Raw genomic sequence first — 21,776 nt, forward strand, 5'->3', positions numbered from 1 at the left:
GATGGCCCCTCGCCCATATATTCTGTGGTTGTGGTAATTTTGTTGTGTGTTTTTGTGTGTACAAATTAAGCGATGGATTGTTATTGTAATTTATAATCTGAAGAATAGCGACAGTTCTACGAAATATATACCTGTGCATTTCTGTGTGCAGTCACCAGACACTCCTCACCGCTCTGACCGACATTCAGCCCATAAACATGCTGCACAGCAGATGTTCAGCAGACAGGCAGATGTTGAGGCACATGTCGGGATATATCATTATGGTTAAAGCATTAAAAGCACATCGGCCACAGATGTTTCTTCCCTTCGTGGTTTCTGCCTTGGGTTTCACTCCCAGTATTCCCACTTCAACAATGTTCATGTGTAGCAGGTTTCAGTTTCAACAGACCTCGTATCAATTAGGCAATATCAGTGAGTTTCTGTGAAAGCAGCTATTTTTAGGCATTAGCCATTAGTTATTGAATAAATTAAGCAAATTCATAACTTGTCAATTATACATTTATCTGAAAGTTACATTTATGAAATAACCTGCTCTTTACTAAAAACCCACTGATGCTCATTTTCTGTTGATCTGATGCTATAAAAACAGTTCAGATGAGTCATGGGCGAAAGATGGCAGCATTTTTATCCAGGATATTTTGATTTCATTATTGGTCAGAGGGTAGTAGTGGAAACACGTCATCCATCTTTAATCACAGTCTATATGTTCAGTATGCTATAACACTTTATTTCTCCTCTGTCCTACAGAGGGCCAGGTGAGATCCATTAGTGCTGTTGCTGTTCTCTTGCAAAAGTGCAACCACAGACTGCAACACACACCAAATTCTGCAGTGTGATAAACAGGCATCTGTGTGCTCCATTAACTCGAGATGCGTTTGTGCCATATTTGAATTCCTCTCTGGCCCTGAACACATCTTAAGAGAGAGGAAGAGTCAGAAATATAAATCAACATGAGACCGAGGAGCTGCAGGCTGCTTCCTGCTCCCCCGAAACACCCCAGTTAATAAGCTCTCGTACAATCTCACTTTTGGAAGTCAAGTTTTAAATTATCTTCAAGTGAAGTGACGCACTTCTCTGACTTTTGCCTGCTGGGCTTCTCTGCATGAGCCCGTCGCAGTTACGTTGTGTTAATAATTACAATATTGTTGGTCCTTTATTGGCAGAGTTTATGGCCTGAGGCAGCTTTTTGAGGTTTAAGTCATCAGATTTTCTTTTGGACTGTCCTTGTATGTATCTCTCTCTCTCTCTCTCTCTCTCTCTTTCTATCTTTCTTTCTCTCTCTCTCTCTCTCTCGCGCGCTCTCTCTCGCTCTCTCACACACACACAAGCACACTGAATGTGCCAGCTTAGTTAAATTATTCATCCCTCTCACACACAATTCACCAAAACATTGAAATGAAAATTGTGAAATCAAAGTATTTCGCTTCCCTTTGACGCTCCGTGCCTAATAGCGTGCACACACAACATCGTGCTCAGACACTCACACACACACACACACAATCACACACACAAATTACCCTTTATAGTTCTTGTTGACATTGGCTGTCAAGCTGTGTTTGTGCTCCAGAGTCACTGATCTCTCTGCCTCTTAAACTAATTTCTCCTCATCTTTAATTCATGACTTTGCCCCCCCCGTCTCCCACCCTCTCTCGCCCCTGCAGAAACATGGTGTTTTGTTCTTCACTAATCGCCATAACAATGCTCATTACAGGCAGATCATCTGAAACTGAAAGATAGCGCACAGGCTCGGGGGAAGCGGAGCAGGGATGGTGGAATTCAGGGTGTTCGAGGGCGGCCCGTGTCATCTGGGCGGACAGTTCTGACTGCGAACAGCAGGCGGTGATGTGATGTTTCCCCCTGCTGCCCCTGAAGAATAACCCAAACTGTAAGCTGTGTTGAAAATAAACTTGCAGCAGCGTCCTTATGCCACCAGTGACCTTAAAAGATCTCTTCTTCTAGAGGCATGCAAGATAATGTTCTTTTAAAAGTAGAACTCTCTATAGAGAGAAGTGGTAGGCGACAGGAGAGTCAGGCCAAATCTGTAACCTGCACTTAAATGTCCATGAGCGATTGATTTGTCTTTATCAGCCAGTTAATTGTCAAGAAAGAGGCAACAATGGGTCATGATGCAGAATATGTGAAGACACTTGGTCATCCAGGTCATTGTGTGATGGTATCTTCAGGAGTTGAACATGTGCACACAGACAACTGGAACTAAGCTAAACTAAGGAGGTAGATACAAAGTGCCAAATGTTCTAAAATAGCCCTAAAGTCAGTGGGAGTCTGGTGGATAAGTACATAAAGCTGAAAAATGACAAAGGGGGGCATCAACAACAACCCCAGGTGACTGCTTGAAAACAAGACCAAACACGTGTGTATGTGTTGTTAGTCTAACAGACTGGCTAGGGTTGGTAATCCTGGAAAAGTGGACTTGACACACCCACTCCCTTTCCATCGGCCCTCTCGTCAAAGCTTTCCCCCAAAACACATGAACGCTGAAAGACTCATAACCGCCAGAGGCCGACTTTACATGCCTGGCTCACTAACTTCTTTCTCTGCTTTAGTGGTGTATGTCTCTCTGACTGGACACTGGTGAGGGGCAGGGTGCGAGCAGGCCTGCAGGTCTGTTAGTGACAGACAGGTACGACAGCCAATCATGTTTGATGTTGTATTTATCACAGTCCTGTCCCAGTTTCTTATTCCCATACGACTATGTATTGATTCAACAAATAAGATAAATACAACCTTTAAAACATTTTAACAATCAACAAGCTGCAGCAGTCGGGCGAAGACCCTGCACAGTAGTTTTTATACCTATCGGGGCAGCATGTCTAAACATTAACAACTGGTCACAGCATGCATTTGGAAAGTTTTTCACTTTTTTATAGTGTTGCCGTATTTCTTTGAGTGACTCAGAGCTCTGCAGCTATATTTGCATGGGGTGTGTATTAATATAGAGCTTTTCTTGTTTGATCGACCACTCAAGGCACTTTACACTGTTGGCACAGCCTTCGGGGGGTTCAGTATGTTGCCTGAGGACACTTCGCAGCCTGGACCGGGGATCAAACCACAGACCTTCGGAGTAGCACTTCTATCCAGAGCTGCCCTGGTTGGTGCAGTGTTGCTCAATTAATCAATCAATTTTTATTTGTATAGCCCATATTCACAAATCACAATTCGTCTCATAGGGCTTTAACATGGTGTGACATCCTCTGTCATTAACCCACAGCAAGAGTAAGGTATTGTATATTCTGTGCAGACCCAGAACTTGCTTGTATAGTTAAGTTTTATTACAAAGAAGTTCACAGATCAGGACGGGCACCATGGTATACCCGAAGACATTCACAAGCCAATAGTGAAGCCTGCTTTGCAGGAGTTGAGGCCACATTATATAGGGTTGCCTACGCCCATGACAACGTCCCACATCCCATGGTTGAGAGGTACATGACGGCATGTGTCTGAGTGCATAACATGTAAATGAAACGATGAATTCATAAGGACATGCCTCATGCTTAATAGACAAAAACCCCTGTTCTATACTTATACATTAACAGGTCAGAGATTATTACCTAGGGGAGACAACTAACGAGAAATGCATAGAAGAATTACTGAGAATCTGAAGATGGGGGCTGCATACTTAAACATGTGATTCTGGTTCATACCCAGGTTAAAGCCAGCAGAATATACCACAAAGGAAAAACTACTAAAAACCCTTTTAACAGGGTAAAAATACGTCAAGCAATATATGTCAAGCAGTATCGTATACTAAAGGCATAAAGAACTTCCTCCACATGTTGTACTTCTCCATCTACTCAGCACAGACCAGGCGGATGAAGGTCTGTTACATCTTTATTAGAGAGAACCTTTCTTTTGTTTCATCGTTGTTGCTGGCAAGTTATGACCTGAGCCAGGTTATAACTCAACTTCTGCTATACCCCTCACCTCATCCTCCCCTCCCCTCCCCATCCATCCATCCAGCCCTCCTCTCACTGTGGTGAGTTGTGGTGATTTGTTTTCCTCTCATCGACCGGGGTCTCATGATGAGACGGACGCCTGCCTCCCTCCAGAGCTTTTGGAGTTCCAGACTGAATTAGAGGAATATTTCAGCGACATCCTGCTGTTCAGACCACTGCTGCCCACAAAAACACATTCCAGTCACTTTATTGACCAGTCAGACACACACACACACACACACCCACACCCACACAATCCCAAATAGTGCACATATACACATGCAGTGTCTTCTCTGACCTTGACTCTCTGCATGATATCGTAGAGATTAAATTATGTAGTAGAGATTAAATGGATCACTGGTGTGTGTGTGTGTGTGTGTCCGTGTGTGTGTGTTGCTATTTGCACTCTGATGACCCTGATGTTAATGTTCTTCCTCGAAACACTTCAAGTTCACACTGTTGTTCATCAAATTTCAATTTTATAAGCAGAAAAACCTTCGTACAAAAATATTTACATACAAGCCGATGTTCAGTCTGGAATTAATAACAAATCAAACATCTAATAACTTTCATTCACAGACATAAAACTCTCTCTGAAGTAACAGTTGACTATTAATACATGTTAAATATTGATTGTTATAAGAACAAATATTGTATTTAAATTGCTGATATTGATTCTATTAAGACAGTGCACTTGCCAGAGCCAGATTTCAATGCCCAAATACTGACTTTACCACTTGATCCATAGTGCAACTTAAGTGTCCTTAGGGTTAGGGTTTAGGGTTATCGTTAGCAAAGATAACAGAGTGATTGTGACTGTGACTGTGATTATTCAAAGGGGGTTCCTTGTGGCAAGAAAAATTGCTGTGTCCCATTTCAGGGGCCGCATCCTTCACAGGCTGCATTTGAAGACGGCTTCCATCACAGCGGAGAAACTAGGCTGTTCCATTTTGAAGGCTCCTTCAATCAACGTCCTTCCCTTCCTGAGCAACAAAGGATCCAACAGGTGTATCCTTCTCAGGCCATCCCATCCCAGGATTTATATCGCACTGGTGAGGAAACTAACATGCTCGCTACGCATGTGGCTGCAGAACGCGCCAGTGACGCAAATAGAAAAATCCTCTGTGGAACACACCGTCTCATTTCAGCTCTGCATTCGTGGACCATGTCCTTGAAAGAAGAGGGCCCCTGAATTCAGACTATCGAATATAAAAATGTAAAATATAAGTGAAGGGACAACTTAACTTTCTTCTTTTCTTGTTATCGATCCTGTGTAAACAGATCTATACTTCATAGATTTCGTTTCAAAGACCGGACCACAAAGGTTGGTGGAAGCACAATATTTGAGGATGACCCTGATAATGTGTCACTAACATGGACCACGCCACAACGAATCGTTAAATCTTTTGAAGGAAATTCAGGCTGCATTGGATATTGTGAATGGATGAATGGATGTGAAGGGCGAGGAAGAGGACGGATGAATAATGTCTCTGGGAGGCTAGGCCGTGGACTGGACGGATGGAGACTCAGTGTGGGGGTTCCGTCTCAGGCACTTTTTCGCCCAAGCTGATGTCGGACCCCCCGGACTGAACCTAGGGAGAGACATGAAAAAAGTCCCTGGATGGAGCTGGAAGGGATGAGGGAGCGGAGGATGAATGGACGTGGGTAGGGATGAGGATGGAAGAGGGAGGGAGAGATCTGAGACAAATGGAGAAGGATGGGTTGACCAGGTATAAGAAGGGTTGATGGGTAATTAGAGGAGTGGTTAAGGCGTGGTCTAGCTCCCGAACCTAAGTTGAGGACCAGGAATCATCCTAACCCTCACTGTTGTTGCAATCAAAGATATAAAAGAGAGAATTAGTGTGACAAAACTACGTGGATTATTACTTTACAGCTGATTTTGCTCTTATATGAGGATAATTGTTTGTCCCGACCCTTCCTTAGAGGCCGCCCAGCAGCCCCTCACTCTCCACAGCCAGTGTCCTGTCCAGGCGGGTGGCAGGTCGGGGCGGGTGGGACTAGTTAAAGCTGCATCCGCTGGCGCATCGCTGTGCTCGCATAGCGCCCCGGTGAGGGCTCCTCCTGCGTGATGGCGTTGAGGTGGTGCCCCTCCCTCCGCTCCACGGCCTTCAGCTTCTCCTGCAGCTCCTGCACCTCCTGCTCGGCCTTGCGCGTGGCCTTGCGGGCGTTCCTCAGGGAGCGCTTCACCTTGCGAACGCGCTCCTTCAGCTGCCGGTTCCTCCTCTCCGCCCCGGCGAGGCGCTCCTGCAGCTTCCGGCCTCGCTCCTCCTCTTCAAACAGGGCCCCCTGCACCGAGGAGCACATCAGCTGTGGGGGGGGGGACAGAGAGGGAAAGTGTGGAAGTTAGTGAACATGAAGGAAGGTGTGTTTTTATAACTGCTACGCAAACAGTTGTAAACCACCAGTTGCCATCCCGTCAGCTGGTTGTTTAGTGTGGGAGCACTGGTGATGGGATTTTCCCAGCAGCCTCTCTGAGAAAAGGAAAGAAAACCTCATAGGTCTTTTGATCTGCACAGCTATTTCTCCTCTGCAATCACACTTGGAAGGAGGGAGCATTTGGGAAAAGTGGAGGTCCTGACCCTCGTCATTTGTATTTATCCACATAGGCGCCCTGCTCACGGTTCAAAAACACACCAGGAGAACGTATATGCTGCTCGTGTGTGTCTGTGTCACCCACAGACCCCCCCTCCCCCACACCCCTCCCTGACAATGTGAGGATCACGCACTCTGATGTTGCAGGGGCCCTAATTTTCCTTCTCATCATTAGAGCAGAGCTGACCTGAACCATGTGGGGTTAGCAGGGGTGAACGCTCTCACAGTGGGGAGTGCGTGTGTGTGTGTGTTTGCGTGTCTGTGTGTGTGTATTCCTTCCTCAGGAACACAAACTCACACCATGAACACTAAACCTACACAACATTATTTTGTCGTCACATTTGTCCACAACAGTTTTTGGTCTCTTTGGCTGTTTTTCACATTTCTGCACTCTTATTTTTGATAACTGTGATAAGAGAGAAGATAGAGATGAGAATAAGATATCACTCTTGTTCGTGTAGGTGTGGAACAATGATGTTAAGCTGCAGTGCTGACATGACACAAGACAATACAAGATACAACGTGGTTATTGTGTGTATGGAGGTGGTGACGGGGTCGACTGTGATGTCCCTGATGAGGGCTGTTTCTATTACGGATAGCAAGATGCTGATCCCTTATTGGACTACATGTTCATGTTCTTTTATGTGTTTATGTCTTATGTGTCGTAGCCCTTGCTGTGAACACAGATTGCCCTTTGGGGACAAAGAAAGGTGAAAGTGGAACAGAGTTAGCTCTTCAACTTATCTTCTTAATAGGTGAATAGGCACCTTGTGAGAAAAACCCTGAGAGTGGTAGCAATCTCCCGAAATGACAAACTATTGTTACTGGAGTGAAGTAACTGAGGTTTTGGATTTCCACAAAAAAAATCCATCTTCAATTGAAATGACCATATATGTCATTTAAATATTCAACAAGTGAAATGTACTTTGACTTTGAAATAATGTTTTTTAACTGCAAAGATTAGTGATGAATGATTAAATGTATCAACGTTTGTATTTGTCTCCATGTAGAAACAACAAACAGCAACAGAGTTCACTGGCTCCAATCAAACAAGGAACATTTCTGTTGCACAGCCGTTGCCTTAGAACAAGGAACAAGAGACAAATATCCTTTAAGTCTTTTTCTTCCTTTAACTCTGATACTCTTTTTTGTACAGTTTGAACTCTTTGTCGTAGGAAGGCTCTCAGTCAGCTGCATGACCCCAACAGACACACACCACCTGTCAAAACATCTGGGTGTCACCTGCCTGCTGTTCATCATCATCTGTATAAACAGTATTTAGAGGACATGTGCAGACACACACACACACACACATGAATGCACACAATGTCCTCAAATACAAGTTTGCTAAGTTTTAAAGGCAGCAACACAGAAAGACAGTTTCTCTATTGTCCAATATTGTAGAATGTTTCATTATTTTCATATATATCAACAATTTCATACCTTGTTGTGAACTTGTTGTGCTGTACCCAACGACAGGAAAGTGCGAATGCCAGGATTGGAATATATTTTTAATTATTTAAAAAAGATATCACTAATTCTACGACCTCTTCACTTCTGCTGCCGTTTTCTTCTCTCTATGAAGTCTGACATCGCTCGATGAATCAAGCTTCATGTTCTCTGGGATGTCGTCTGTCCTACTTCACCGAACGACCACATGGGGGATTCAATGTCACTATAGATGTTTCACTGAGGTTTAATGAGTAAACTTAATGTAGGAGCCTTGGCACAGTGATATTCAGTTTATTTCCCCCTGGACAAGACTGCAGCACAAATTTTATCGAATGAAACAAATTATTTGAATTAGAAAAAAAAATAGACAGAGGGGGGAAATTAAGAAAATAGAGATTCTAAACAAAAGAGCTCATTTATTTTGGAACTTTGGGAAATGAGCAGGTCGCCATGGTTTCTCCTCTTCCTCCTGGGTGAGTTTTATTTTGAGATGTGTATGTGTGTGTGTGTGTGTGTGTGTGTGTGTGTGTGTGTGTGCGTAGGGGATGTTAAACAAGAGACAGAGAAGAGAGAAAGTGAGCGATGAAGAGATAAAAAGGAACAGAAGGGAGACAGAGAAAGGAAGAAAAACAAAGATGAGACAGAGACAGTGGGAAACACACAACGCACACACACACATGCACACTGCATTCACCCTGAGCTTTAACTAGTGAGTAAAACAGGCCGTGTAAGCGTCCACATAAAAATGTTAATACCACAGAAAGCTTGTTAAAGGTGTTTACTTGACAGTTACCAACAGAGTTTGCTCTCGTTGTGGTTACAGTCATGTCATTAGGCTGCACGTAAACACAGAAAAGTGCTGATTTAGAGGTATTTGGGGAATTCGTCTATATCTCTCCGTGACCTGACGGCTAAAGCGCCCATGATAAGTGAAGTCTGTATTAAATATACACCGATCTTACAAGAGTATCTACCTCTGGCTTATGGTAAAAGCGGCTCAGCACGCTGCCGATAAGAAGAAGCTTTGAACAAAAGCTAATTGAAGGTTTTGGCAGAAAAGTGGAGGAAGTGTCTTGTCTCTCCCTGTGGAGGGGCGTCTGGTTCCCACGAGGCTGAAACCAGAAGCAAACCACCTCCCAACTCCTATATTTCAGGGTCGTCTTGTGTTTTTAACTCCAGCTGGAGGATCTCTTTAAATCCTCCACGCACTTGGAGAGAGATACGACCGTGGAAATGCTTTCAAGTCCCCTTTGGATCAAACCCAAAATTCAGGACGTTGAAATCAGAAATAGGATCTTGTGCTTCTTTTTAATTTAGTTTCATTAGCAGCCCAAACAAAGCAGAGGGGGAAGAAAGCCAAGAGGGGTTTTCTTTTGCTTCATATCTGATTTTCATCTTCTTCTAAGGGCAGGGAAGGTGAGACATGATGTGAAAGAGGGAGGTCCTGCTATCTCAACACTCCTCCATAAATTCCCGGGGCGAAACATCCGTTCAGCGCTGTGGCCTCGCCTGAGGGTCACGGCCTCTGCATGCGGGGGCCTGTCCACTAAATGAGCAGCGCGTTTAACCCCTGTCTGTCTGACCTCTGACCTCATGGATCAGCCCTGCAGGTCAAACATGCAGAGAAAGGGAGAGGAAGACACCACCCGCACCTCCCGCTCCTGTAAACCATTCCAGGAACCATTAGCCATGTCAACCTGTAGGAACGCTGCAGGCGGAGATGGGCTCGGTCTGGAACAAGGTGCAGTTTCCACAGAGCGGTGCAACATGATCTGAGATGGCACAGTCAAGGATATAATGATACACATGCGAATAGAGCAATTTTGTGTCTTAGATTACTGCAATGTGTTGATTTCTGAGTTACCTTAATGATGCAATGGGGTTAAAATCTGTGACGTTTGGAGCATGTCCATGTCTCAAGACATTCAACACAAGTCCAATCAAAAAACTATTAAAAGACTGTGGAGACACTTCGAGTCAAACATATTTTGGGATGAGTCAAATCTACTGTCACTGGATAGAAGACCCCATTCAACGTCAAGTCGACAACACAGTCCCGTTTTAATTCAGTCAATTGTATCAATTGGGGTCAAGTAGCAACAGATTAATACAAGTCAAGCCTGAAGTCATTTGCGATTGTGTACAGCAACGCTATGCTAGCTTTCCACATTTAACAGTTTCTTCTCCATCTGCTCCACCTAAAACACTTGAGTGTGTTTTCCTCCTTGTTCTGTCTTGTTCGAGGTGCGACCTGCTTATTTCAGTCAGAGCAGGTAAAAAATATGCTTGAACCTCTGCATCGGCCCGTCTCCCCCTGTCAAAAGGGTTCAGCTTAACGCTGGTCTCAAGTCAGCAAGACTGACACACTTTCAAACTGCTGTCCGCACAAAGATGTGGACCTTTGCTATTTGCCCTTTGACCCATGGACGACCGGTGTCCCGAGGAGCCAGACGGACGGACATTGACCAATTAGCGATCGCTATGATCTTCAACTTGCTGGGACGTGATCACACAGGACCAATCACACGCTGGAATTCTATCAAAGAGGCGAATCATTTCTTCTGTGTACGTTTGTGTGAGTGTGTTTGTGTGTGTGTGTCTGTGTGTGTGAGTGTGGATACCTAATCTTTCATCTTTACTAGAGCTGTGCTGACAGGAATGTGGTAAGGATCCCTAGAATCTGAATTTAACTACCCTCTGGCACAACACCCACACCCACACACAAACCAAGACCTTACTCGGTCACACTTTCCTTCCAACACACTGAAATGAAATTCACACTTCATCACCACAGGCATGTGTGTGCATGTGTGTGCGCGTGTGTGTGTATGTGTGGTAGGTAAACAGGCTGTTACCCTGTTGTCCTCCTGGGTGTCCCACTCAGGGCTGAAGGTGTGGAACGGCTGGCTCCCTTGGGTGCAGTTGGAGAACTGGAAGAGGCTGGAGAACGTGCGCCTGTTCTCAGAGGTGTCCGGGAAGATGGCGTCCTGGAAGTTGACGCCGTGGGGGAGGATGTTGTAGTTCTCGTCCATCCTGGAAGGTGACATGAACAGGAGGAGATGTGCAGAGGAAACTTAGAATTTCCAGGCACTTAATGGAAATGCTGAAGCAGCCAGCACCTCAGTATTACATTGTTTTGTTAGTGCAGGAGTTTGACTGTACATAGTTTGCTCCAGAAATCAAAAGACAAGAGTTATTATCAGAATGTTAGAAGTTGCTATTTTGCTAAATACACTTATGTCTGAGAGTTTTTGTGTGTTTGAAAATGTTCAGAGTAAGTTTGAAGTTATATTCAGAGTCTGCAGTGTGTATGTCCAGGCCATGCATCCTCACCTGAGGAAGAAGAAGTAGGAGTAGTTCTCCATCACCGTGTGGGACTGGCAGGACAGGTACCCGAGCCCAGTCAGATTGAGCCTGGATCCGGTGGGTACCTCCAGCATGCTGCCCCAAGCCTGGTCGCACAGCAGCTCCACCTCGGCCGAGTACAGCAGCCCTTCCTCTGCGCCCTCGTAGCCGTACCCGAACCCGAAGGACAGCGAGTTGTACATGCTGCCTTCCCCGCCGCCCAGGGGCTCCCGGTGGAGCGCCAGGACCCGGGCGTACACGATGATCTCCGCCAGCTCCGCCCGGCAGCCCTCGCTCAGCGGCCGCCACTCGGAGGGCAGCTGGCAGCCGTGCGTAAAAGTGTCCATGTGCGCAAAGACGCAGAGAGCAGTGAGGAGGAGAGTCGCGGAAAACATCCCGGTGAAGTCCGTGAGCACACTGGATGATGCAGCTCCTAATATTGTGTTTCAAAAGTGTTATTTGTGAAGAAGTCAACACCTCTCGTGGTTACCTGATCGCTTCAGGATGCTCTACCTGACCCAAAATACCCAAAAGTCAAATCTCCACATTCCATTCGAGCATCATTCTTGCAGAGATTTGCATTTCTCACTATTTAAGTTTATTTAAAAGTATGAAAACAAAAAGATTAATGCGCAGGAAGTCCAACTGCTCCAACCTGTTGTGTTCGTGGAGTTTCTCTCTCATCTGCTGCTGCAGGAGCAAGAGGAGCTTCTCCAGAGCGCACCGGTGCTGCGTTCACGGTCTGATGTGACGCTCTGACATCTGAGGTTTCCTCGTGGGACGTTCACTGCATCCAAGTGCTATATGTTTGGGATAAGTGGGATGAACTCTATTTTGAAGTTTCCAAACCAGATAATGTTCTTTCACACATACTTATGGAACATAATTTAACACATTTTGAAAAAACATTATTTGTAAACTATTCAGGACGTTACATTTTATCACTTAATCACACAAGATATGTTTCATATGTGGATGCAAATTTCTCTCACATATACAGAAGTCACTGTAGAGTAAATACAGGTACGTTTTTTTGAAAATGTAATTTCAACATCATTTTCCAACATATTGTTTCACTGCTGTCAAACCAAGTTGGTCTTTACTATAAATCATTTCTTCCCATTAGGCATTTGAACGTATTTAAGGAGGACAAAAAAAGGATTAAAAGAAACAAGTGGTTCCTCAGTGAGGTAGAAATGTGGTGTCTTATCTTAGAGAACGTTTTCAGTAGAAGTTTATGAGTTGTTTCCAGGCAGCACTGAAGGATTGTGACTTCCCCAGGGAAGTGTCCTAAATTCTGTTTTCCAGGGTACAGTTAAATTCCCGGACATGGACTTACATGTAGGTGAGTAGGTTTCAGGCAATGATCGGATGTAATGAGGAATATTTACTTCACTACTGTACATTTTTCTTTTATCCTAATTTACTTTAAGTAGATTTATTATCATAAATAAATTACTTCCCACTTTTACTCTTCTTCATCTATAGGCAAATAGCTGTACTTTCTACTCCCCTACACTTTTACAATGCATCGTGTCACATGTTCACATGTTTTTTAGTAATCAGTAAGGAGAGGTAATTGGATACTGATCCAATCAGAGCGGGGCATGTACCATTAGACCCCGCCTCTTGCAAGAGCAGCATCACTGTTGAAGAAATGAAATGGCTTTGGAAGAGGCCGCAAGCACTTATGTGGGAATTTGATATAAATATATTAAATAAATAATAAAAATGAAAAAATTAAAAAAATCTTTTAAGTAGATCATCCACCACTGGTTCCAGGGATTTCTGATCCAGGTCAGTATTAAGTCCCTGATAAGAGAAGGTGTTGGGGGAGCAGGGATGGTGCTCCTGGTCCCGGATCCCGGGGCTTTGAGGGATTGAACGGCTACTGTTGGGGGCTCAGTGGGACCAGTGGGGCTGAAGAAGCGACTGATGAAACATCCCATCAGTCCTCCCACCATCAGGCCTTCTGGAACTGTCATGTATGGTTTGCTTGGAAAACACTGTCATCTAGTGGACGTTGTAGTGAAATGCAACATGTGTTTGTTCGTAACAATTGCTCAGAATGGCTTAATTGAAAGGTTGCTATGGAAATGATTACTAATAAAAGAGGCAAACTGGTATTTCACACCTTTGATATTAGCAGGATACATATTCCACGACAGTTTAATATTTGTTTTTGCAGTGGTAGATATTCCACTGGGATTGGTTATACATTATTGTTCTGTTTAATTGTATCATACCTTTATTTATAATACATGACTGTGCGGGTGTGTCTTAGGGAAACTCCAGTTCCTCCCCTTTCCAAGTGCAAGGTGACTGCTGCAGGGAAATCCCCCTGACAGCAGGCCCCGCCCCCAGCTGTCAGACTGCAGCTGATGTATAAAACATGTGGATGAACCTGTGAAGCTGCGGCTCCGCCACCGACGCTGCTGCACATTATATACACATCTTTGCTGCTGCTGCATGACGTAATTTCAAGGAAATGAAAGTCCCTGCAGAAATTAAAACACAAGTCAGAGCTGCGTCAAAACCCAATAATTAGACCAGTGTGGACAGGAAGTTAAAAAAGTGAGCCTGAAAAATAAAATAAAATAAAAATAAAAACAAGCTACTTTACTACAACTGAATTTTTTTATTGAGGTTCAGTCAAGTGAATTTAAGACATAACAACATTTAGTTGAGTCATTAGATCAAATAAAATCAGAAATAGAATCAATTGATTTCTGAATACAATAATGTTGTATAATATGGTCCGTTGTATGCTTAGATTAGATTTTATTTGTTCGTTTTACCTTTTGAAATATGTTTTATTTCCATGTGTTGTGTATTTAATTTAATTGAATTCCATTTAATTCAATTCTATGTATCGTTTTTGTGGCAGAATGTTAACATGCATTGAAGCCTAAACAACTACATAACATCAGAGTTCAACATTATTTTACATTTACTTTAAATCCATGTATTATGAATGCGTTGCTTTAGGATTATCTCCAATCTTCTACATTTTCCAGACCGAACCAAACATCATCCAAGTGTGACTTTATTTGTTTAATCCCTTCCCGGAAGTGCCGTGTTGCTGCTCGTGAACTGACGTCAGCACAGAGGTCTGGCTTGTGGGGACACTTGTGTGTGTCCGTCTCTCCATGTCTGTGATCTGAACACACTGCGAACACAAACACACACACACACACACACTGTGTTCAGCTTCGCGGCTCCTACAGCAGGTGAGTGAAACGACCTTACAACCCTTTTACACCCCCCGTGTGACGCAGTTAGTCCGGACTCGGACTCGTGTTCCGTGTTGTCTGAGTCGGTGTTGAACTTTTCAGTGAGTGGCAGCAGGGGCACAGTGGACAGGCCCACAGAGGACAGGGTTCAAACACAACACCTATCTCCGTGGGATCAGTGAGTCTGTGGCGTTACACGACGGGTTCGAGCTGTTGTTTACCCCTCTGTGGTTCACATCGTGTTTACAAGTGACTGACCTGTCCTGTCACAAACCTCCATTATTAATAATGTGTGATCCATCAGAGACCTGATCCCAGTCAGTGTGTGAGGACGGGGACAGGCCGGGTGTTCCCTGCTCGCTTATTATTTAATGGTTGAACAGTCATGTGACCTGCTGCTGGGATCACTCCTTGTCTGTTGCGGAATCACTGACTCACCGGCTCCTGTCAACAGGCAGATAAAGTTGATCATACTTAAAGGTCCAGTGTGTAACATTTAGCTGAAAGGGATCTATAGGCAGACAATGAATAGAAAATAGTCCTAGTGATGTTTTCACTGGTGTGTTTCATCCAAAGTGTACAAATTGTTGTTTTCTGAACCCAGAAGGAGAGAAAAGAACAATCAATATATAGCTAGTAATGTAGCTAGTGAACAAAAATATGTATTATTATCATCAACTGTATCCAGTTGGTTTCATAGTGAACCTTTTAGCTATTTACAAGTCATTTATAATGGTTACGAGAGAGAGAGAGAGAGAGAGAGAGAGAGAGAGAGAGAGAGAGAGAGAGAGAGAGAGAGAGAGAGAGAGAGAGAGAGAGAGAGAGAGAGGACAAGAGAGGGGCGGGGGTGTTGTGTGTCAGAAACCGAAAGTAAACGATAGAACAAGCAAAATCAACAATGAATGACAAAGGTCAGACGGACATAACAGACGGATGGACAGGTGATATGTGATAATATGAAAAGGAATCAGTGATAAATAGTGGGTATGGCTCTCCAGAGATGATGATGATGATGATGAGAAGATCCGCCATATCTTAATGTAGAGAAAAATCAGCACGGTTTAAGTTTAAGTAAATGCTTAAATAGAAAGGTCTAAGGTCCTCTTATTTTCTTCCTCTCAGCAACATGGCGTCTGGAGGCCCTGTGATAAACGGCGACATCTCTCGCTCTCCCAGTCAGTCGGGCCCGCTGGAGGACACGCTGCTGCAGATGAACATGCTCATCCAGGAGAACCGAGACCTGAAAGGTGAGTGCGAGGGACCAGGATGTTGTGGTCAGAGCAGCAGGCTCTGGTTTGAGGAGGCAGTCATTCGTTGTTGCTGCAGCATTGAACAATGAAGAACTCAGTCATTGGTTTAAAGGTCAGATTGTTTTCCTGATGCTGCAGTGTAATGACATCGTGAACGTATGGAATCAACAGTAAGAACGAATGTAATTCAGTACAATGTGCGTTTATTCAAACTCTCTGTCTGCCTCTCGTCCCCAGAGGCCCTGCGTCAGTCCAACGGGATGATGAAGGAGCGCTTCGAGGGTCTGTCCGTGTGGCGGGAGAAGCAGCGGGATGAGCGGAGCTTCCTGCAGACCAGGCTGGAGGAGGCTCAAGGCCGCATCGAGGAGCTGACCCGCGACAACCAGGAGCTGAGCAGGAGGTTGGAGGTGGTGGGGAGGGCAGGAGGGGGAGCTCCAGAAGGGAGTCAGGTGAGGGTGGATCGGAGCAGCTGAGAGACACTGTTATGTTCCTGTGTTACACTATATTAAGCTACTGTATTATAACCCATCTAACACTGGTGACATGTGGTGTGGTCTCCAGGCAGCATCGTCCAAACAGAGTGCGGAGGTGGAGGCCCTGCATGCCCAAGTGGCTCGCCTGCAGGCGGAGAAGAACGACCTGGTGGCCATGAACTCTGAGCTGCAGCTGAAGGCGGACGAGGACTCGCAGGACTCCTTCATCGAGATCATCAGGGTCTCGGTGAGATGCAAAACGTTTACACACACATATTATATAAAATAAATTAGAAAGATGCAAATATGGAGTAAGAAGAATTTAATTTAATTTTGGCAGCAACTAGAGACTATGTTTCCTGGTCTGTGCATCCATCAGTGCCACCTCATGAATGAGCAATCTCAGGAACACCACGAGAGAATTTCTTTGACACAAACTTTTACTTCGACCCAAAACTGAATTGATTGGATTTCGTGGTCAAAGGTCAAAGTCGGCATTGCAGTAATTCTAGGGGGGGCCAGGAAAGACCTTTAACAAAAAAGTCTCCATTGAAACTCACCAATCAAACTGTGATATGGGGTATGCATTTTACCAAGAATAGAAATAATCCAAATCAGGTTCTCCTGTGATTATGGTCGTAAACTACATTTTTTCGTCTAACTGGGTGTTTTTCTTCCAAGGATGGAGGCGTTGATGGCGTGAACAATGTGTGCGGCACAGAGCGAAGCACACGTCTGGACATGAGCATGACGGCGTCCCGGCTGGACAGCACCAAGGAGGAGACGGTGAGCCAGCTGCTGCAGCTGCTGAGGAACGAGACCCAGCGAGCCGATCAGCTGAAGGCAGAGCTGCAGGCTTCTGCTGCCAGGTTCGATGACCCAAGCATTAAAGAACACTTCACTGCATCCATATTGGATTTATTTGATTGTTTTCCAGTAATGCCATTTAGTTCACGTTTAAAGATTTTTTTTCAATTTGTTATTAGTGCAGCGTTTTCATTCAATCTCACCTCTTGACATTTGTTACAACAGAGTTATAGAGCTGAGGGAGAGGAAGAGTAATGAAGACGAATCCACACAGACAACAGAGCCAGACATCACAGTGACCAAAGAGGATTCTGGGATGGAAGAGAAGGTCTTTTTTCTTTTTTTTTTACTCAATTCACGATAGATCCTTATCTATCTATTTATATTTTATTTATTTGTGTGAAATGGTCACGTCTTTGTAGTTTATCCTCTCTAACAGTTTAAAAGAGCAGGAAGCAATGTCTGCTTTGCCTGATGGTAAGTGTTTAATGTGTAATGTTTGTGTGCCATTCTGGAAATATTCAGACACCATCTGAGGTGGAGAATCTCAAGTCTCAGACGATGACGCTGTTCAAAGAGCTGCAGCATGCTCAGAGCAAGCTGGACGAAGCAGAAGGCATGAAGAAGAACCTGCAGGACAGGTTAGACACACACAGACACACACACATGCGTGAATATGCAACAACTATAACATCTAGCCCCATGATAACATTTTAACATACAAATAAATTAATAATAAGGATGCACCAATAATTTAAGTTGCCATAATTTGTTTCAATGTTGCCTTATTTAAATAAAAAATACAGGGAGATGCAGGAAAAAAACAAACAGGTAGAAATATTTCCTCTTCCGTATCTGATGTCCGTTTCCTTGATCTAGATACCGGGAGGTGGAGCAGGACGTGGCGACCCTGAGGGCTCAGCTGGTGGAGAAACAGGTGGTTCAATCGGAGAACGACCGGCTGAAGCTACAGCTGGACAGCATGCAGGCCCAGAGCCTGATGGAGCAGAAGAAGGCCGGGGAGGAGAGGTCAGAGGACACACACAAAAATACAGCAGACACAGATATCAGCAGGCCACGTGATACGTTTGAATCTCTGCTGCGTTTTGCTGCACATAAAAATGGCTTTAGTAAATGACAGAGCATAATGTTTGACCTGATTAGTCACTGGAAACCACCTTTTTCATCAGGCCACCATTAGAGTATTTTTCCCTGAGCCTGACTCAACTGTAACTTCCTCCTTCACAGAAACACATTAAGCCAGCTAAAGGACGCCTATACCAAACTGTTTGAAGACTACAATGAGCTCATAGAGGAGGAGAAGAAGAAGAAGAGAGAGGTATTTTGTGTTGTATCATGACATTTTTATTCAAATTCTTTACACCAAACTACATGCAGGTATACAAGTGTAAATCTGGAGCAGTTCTCGGTGCAGTGGAGATCTTCTAGTTTAGGTTAAACCAGAGGCAGAAATTCAACTCCGTCTTTATAACTAAGGTGGTCCCTCACTTTGTTTACTGTACTATTTCAATTTGGTTGCCTGATTTTCAAAGAATAGAAGCTGTTTGCTTGAAGATCTCTCTGGGGTAGAGGAGATGACCTCCCTTGTGATGAATAGTCAAAGCTCCCTGGCATGAGTTGTGATTTAAACGATTTACAATTGAAATCCAGTCACGCTTGACCTTTGCCCCTTTCTCCGGCAGTCTCAGCTCGTGAAAAAGGATTTCGTGGACGAGCTGCAGGTTCGACTGACTGCAGCAGAAGAAGCTCTGGCTGTAAAACAGAGCAAGATTGATGACATGAAGCAGGAGATTTTCATGAAAGAGTCGGAGCTGGATACCATATCTGTGTTCCAGGCGCAGGTCAGTGTGTGAATGCATGTTTTCATGGGACGTTGAGTGCTTACACGTTGTCCAGCATTAGTCCTGGAGTATCAAGCTCACATGGCTCCCTTCAGTCCCACGGTGTTCATCATGCTTTTTTTGCCGTGTGTAGGCCGAGGTCTACTCCTCGGACTTCTACGCTGAGCGAGCGGCGAGGGAGAAACTCCACGAAGAGAGGGAGCGTCTGGCTGCCCAGCTGGAGTTTGTGAAGAAGCAGAACTCGCAGCTGCAGGAGGAGATGGAGTCACTCGGCCGGTATGGAAACAAATAGAAGTCTTGAAGTGTTTTTAGTTGTACAATATCCTGGACTCTAAAGTCGTTTGTCAGTGTGCCCTCTGTTCAGTGAAGGCTTTTGTTGTCCGTCTCCACAGGCACTCACTGAACGAGATGCAGAGGAGACATGTGTCCGCGGGAGGAAATCAACGTGGAGCCGGCGCATCCCTGGTTGGAAGAGGTACAACTTATTTAATTTTATCACCCGGAGTTTAGCTTTACAAATACGCCTTCCTCCCCGGCTGCGTACAATAGAGTGCATATGAATTTGATATGGTAAATACTGTATGTTAGTACACTTACAAATCCAGCAGGCACACAACAATTTTAGCTTTAACCACACGGAACAACTTAAAACATTTTATGCTTGTAGTGATTTATAACACTGATATACAGGGTCGGGGAGCATGGAAAAGTACTGGGAAAAATATGTATATAAATTCCCAGGTACAAGTAAAATAAAATAAACGCAGATTGGCAGTGGGTGAGAAATGTATTTATTTAGAATTAAAATGATTGTGCGGTGTTTAACATCTTAGTAAGCATATGTGAAGCCTTGTTGGCTGCAAGGAATTGTTTTATTGTGAAAGCCCATAACGAAACCTTTTACAACTCCACTTCCGCACTAGCCACTACATCAAAGTGGTTCACATAAAGTCAAAAATAGTCAGTGGTGAACACGTTGTCAGTAGCTTTGCTGCCTGTAAAAAGTTCCAAAATGCATGAGCTTTTTCTAAGTACAAGCTGGTTATGTCATCACTGCGGAAACACACTGACAGCTGAAGGAGCACAGGTGCTCTGACAATTCACAAAAACATTTCCAACAACACAACTCAACCGCAAGAACGAAGAGGCCATAACCCAGAATAGGCGGATAATGGGTCGTATCTGGTATGGAGCTTTGCAGGGGAAGGCGGGTGCGGGTTTGAAAACATGGACCCATGCATGCAGGGCTCTGATCGCAGCTGGTGGGAAGTGCTTGTTCCGTGTCTTACCAGAAGATTCATGTTGTGACCAATGTCTCTGACCCTCAGGGACGGACTGGCAGCAGGGGAACATTCCCGAACACGCGTGTCCCAAGTGCAATGAGATCCTGCCAGACCTGGACTCCCTGCAGTGTCACATCATGGACTGCATCAACTAGACCCCCCTCGTCATCATCAGTATCGATGACAACAGCAGCAGCATTAGCACCTTTGTCTGAGTCTTCCTCTGCTTTGACATGTACCTCTTCTCTGGTCCCTGTGACAGCACTTCACATAGGCCCTGCAAGATCAGTAATATTCACTGTAGGATGGGGACACTTAACGCAATACAAGTCAATGGATCCCAAAGCTGTTTGAAGGGTTACAGCACAGGAAACGTCTGGAAATTGTTTAAAGGAGCTGGCGTCTCAAGTTTGAAAATGCTGAAACATTCGGAATGTACATAAATAATAATGTGGGTTTTGTGTCTATACTGTTTGTTTGTAGCTATGAAAACAAGCTGAAGGGGAAATCCTTTGAGGCGAAAGAAATCTGGAACATCCAAACAGAAACTGCAGGAACCCTTTGACAAAATTTAAGTGTGGTGTCGCCTTCCGGCCGAGCACTCATTAACGAATCTACCAAAGCTGAGAATTTATAATTTGTATTTGTGTACCAAGTTGATTGCTTAATGTAATTTCTTTATTTAAAAAATGTTTCTTTGTCAAATAATAATGAAATTCTTTCTTTATTTTTTTGCTTAAGAAGGAGATTTTAGGCTCATAGCTGTTATTCTTGGTGTTGGTGTAAAAAGGAGAATTCGCCATGTAGACATTTTATTATGAAGATATATTTTATTCTGCCTCTGCAGATGATATCTGGGAATTAGAACACACTATACGTAACTTGTTAATCAACCTATGACTATAAGCAGCAGCCTTTCCATGATACGTCCTGGAGGCCTCAACACCATGTTGGTTCTGTGCTCTGTCCATTATAAAGGCTTGCTGAATCTATGTTGTAATTCTGTGAATATAACAAATAAAATGATTTCCAAACTGCTGTCTACTTTTACTGATGATAATTAATCTGTTTTTATATCGGGACAAAAATCAAGAAGGTCTATGTGGTTTATTTATTTATTATAACAATATAAAACTGAGCAAATTCAATATAAATATATATTAATATGCACAAACACAAAATTATCGGTGCAATGGTTCAAAAGTCAAATAAGTTTTAGATAAATAAAATGAAACAATGGGCACAATAATATAATAATATAATAATCCAACAAAGCCCGTTCCCCAGCTTTGTAAATACATATTGTAGTCTCTTGGGTTCGCCTTAATAAAAACAAAAAATTAAAAAAATTATCATACAGATTTTCTGTAACGTTTTCTTTAATTATTCACAAAAATAATAGATTTTGATTAAATTCAAAAATAGTTGTTTTGTCGAAGTGCCAGTCGAAGTCTACGAAACATATATCTCTTCTTTTCAATAAGGCAAATTATTGGCTACCTACC

The 21,776-nt window shown here is 43.8% G+C and overlaps 2 protein-coding genes across 2 annotated transcripts; one reads left to right on the forward strand and one right to left on the reverse strand.

Annotated features, from left to right (window-relative positions):
* Window positions 1-4,453: 4,453 nt before the first annotated feature.
* ccdc3a (coiled-coil domain containing 3a) lies at window positions 4,454-12,013 on the reverse strand. The gene is made up of 3 exons (XM_062382385.1): window positions 11,352-12,013; window positions 10,874-11,051; window positions 4,454-6,281 (listed from the first exon to the last, which is right to left on the reverse strand). The coding sequence occupies exons 1-3, from the start codon at window positions 11,756-11,758 to the stop codon at window positions 5,976-5,978; spliced, it is 891 nt and encodes a 296-aa protein (XP_062238369.1). The 5' UTR covers window positions 11,759-12,013; the 3' UTR covers window positions 4,454-5,975.
* Window positions 12,014-14,444: 2,431 nt separating this feature from the next.
* Window positions 14,445-21,306, forward strand: optn (optineurin). Its single transcript, XM_062382783.1, has 13 exons — window positions 14,445-14,593; window positions 15,719-15,843; window positions 16,084-16,295; window positions 16,408-16,566; window positions 17,001-17,188; window positions 17,352-17,454; window positions 17,652-17,767; window positions 18,006-18,155; window positions 18,375-18,465; window positions 18,830-18,988; window positions 19,122-19,264; window positions 19,381-19,463; window positions 20,317-21,306. Exons 2-13 carry the CDS (start codon window positions 15,723-15,725, stop codon window positions 20,424-20,426), a joined length of 1,635 nt encoding a protein of 544 aa, XP_062238767.1. The 5' UTR covers window positions 14,445-14,593; window positions 15,719-15,722; the 3' UTR covers window positions 20,427-21,306.
* The last annotated feature ends 470 nt before the right edge of the window (window positions 21,307-21,776 follow it).

The sequence above is a fragment of the Platichthys flesus genome, chromosome 23, assembly GCF_949316205.1.
Source record: "Platichthys flesus chromosome 23, fPlaFle2.1, whole genome shotgun sequence".
Lineage (NCBI taxonomy): Eukaryota > Metazoa > Chordata > Actinopteri > Pleuronectiformes > Pleuronectidae > Platichthys > Platichthys flesus.

Coding starts and splice junctions, on each gene's coding strand:
- ccdc3a (XM_062382385.1), bottom strand. CDS start 11,758: ATGTTTTCCGCGACTCTCCTCCTCACTGCTCTCTGCGTCTTTGCGCAC. Junction 11,052..11,351: donor TCCTACTTCTTCTTCCTCAG/GTGAGGATGCAT, acceptor GTCACCTTCCAG/GATGGACGAGAACTACAACA. Junction 6,282..10,873: donor ACACCCAGGAGGACAACAGG/GTAACAGCCTGT, acceptor CCCCCCCCACAG/CTGATGTGCTCCTCGGTGCA.
- optn (XM_062382783.1), top strand. CDS start 15,723: ATGGCGTCTGGAGGCCCTGTGATAAACGGCGACATCTCTCGCTCTCCC. Junction 15,844..16,083: donor GGAGAACCGAGACCTGAAAG/GTGAGTGCGAGG, acceptor TCTCGTCCCCAG/AGGCCCTGCGTCAGTCCAAC. Junction 19,464..20,316: donor CGCATCCCTGGTTGGAAGAG/GTACAACTTATT, acceptor TCTGACCCTCAG/GGACGGACTGGCAGCAGGGG.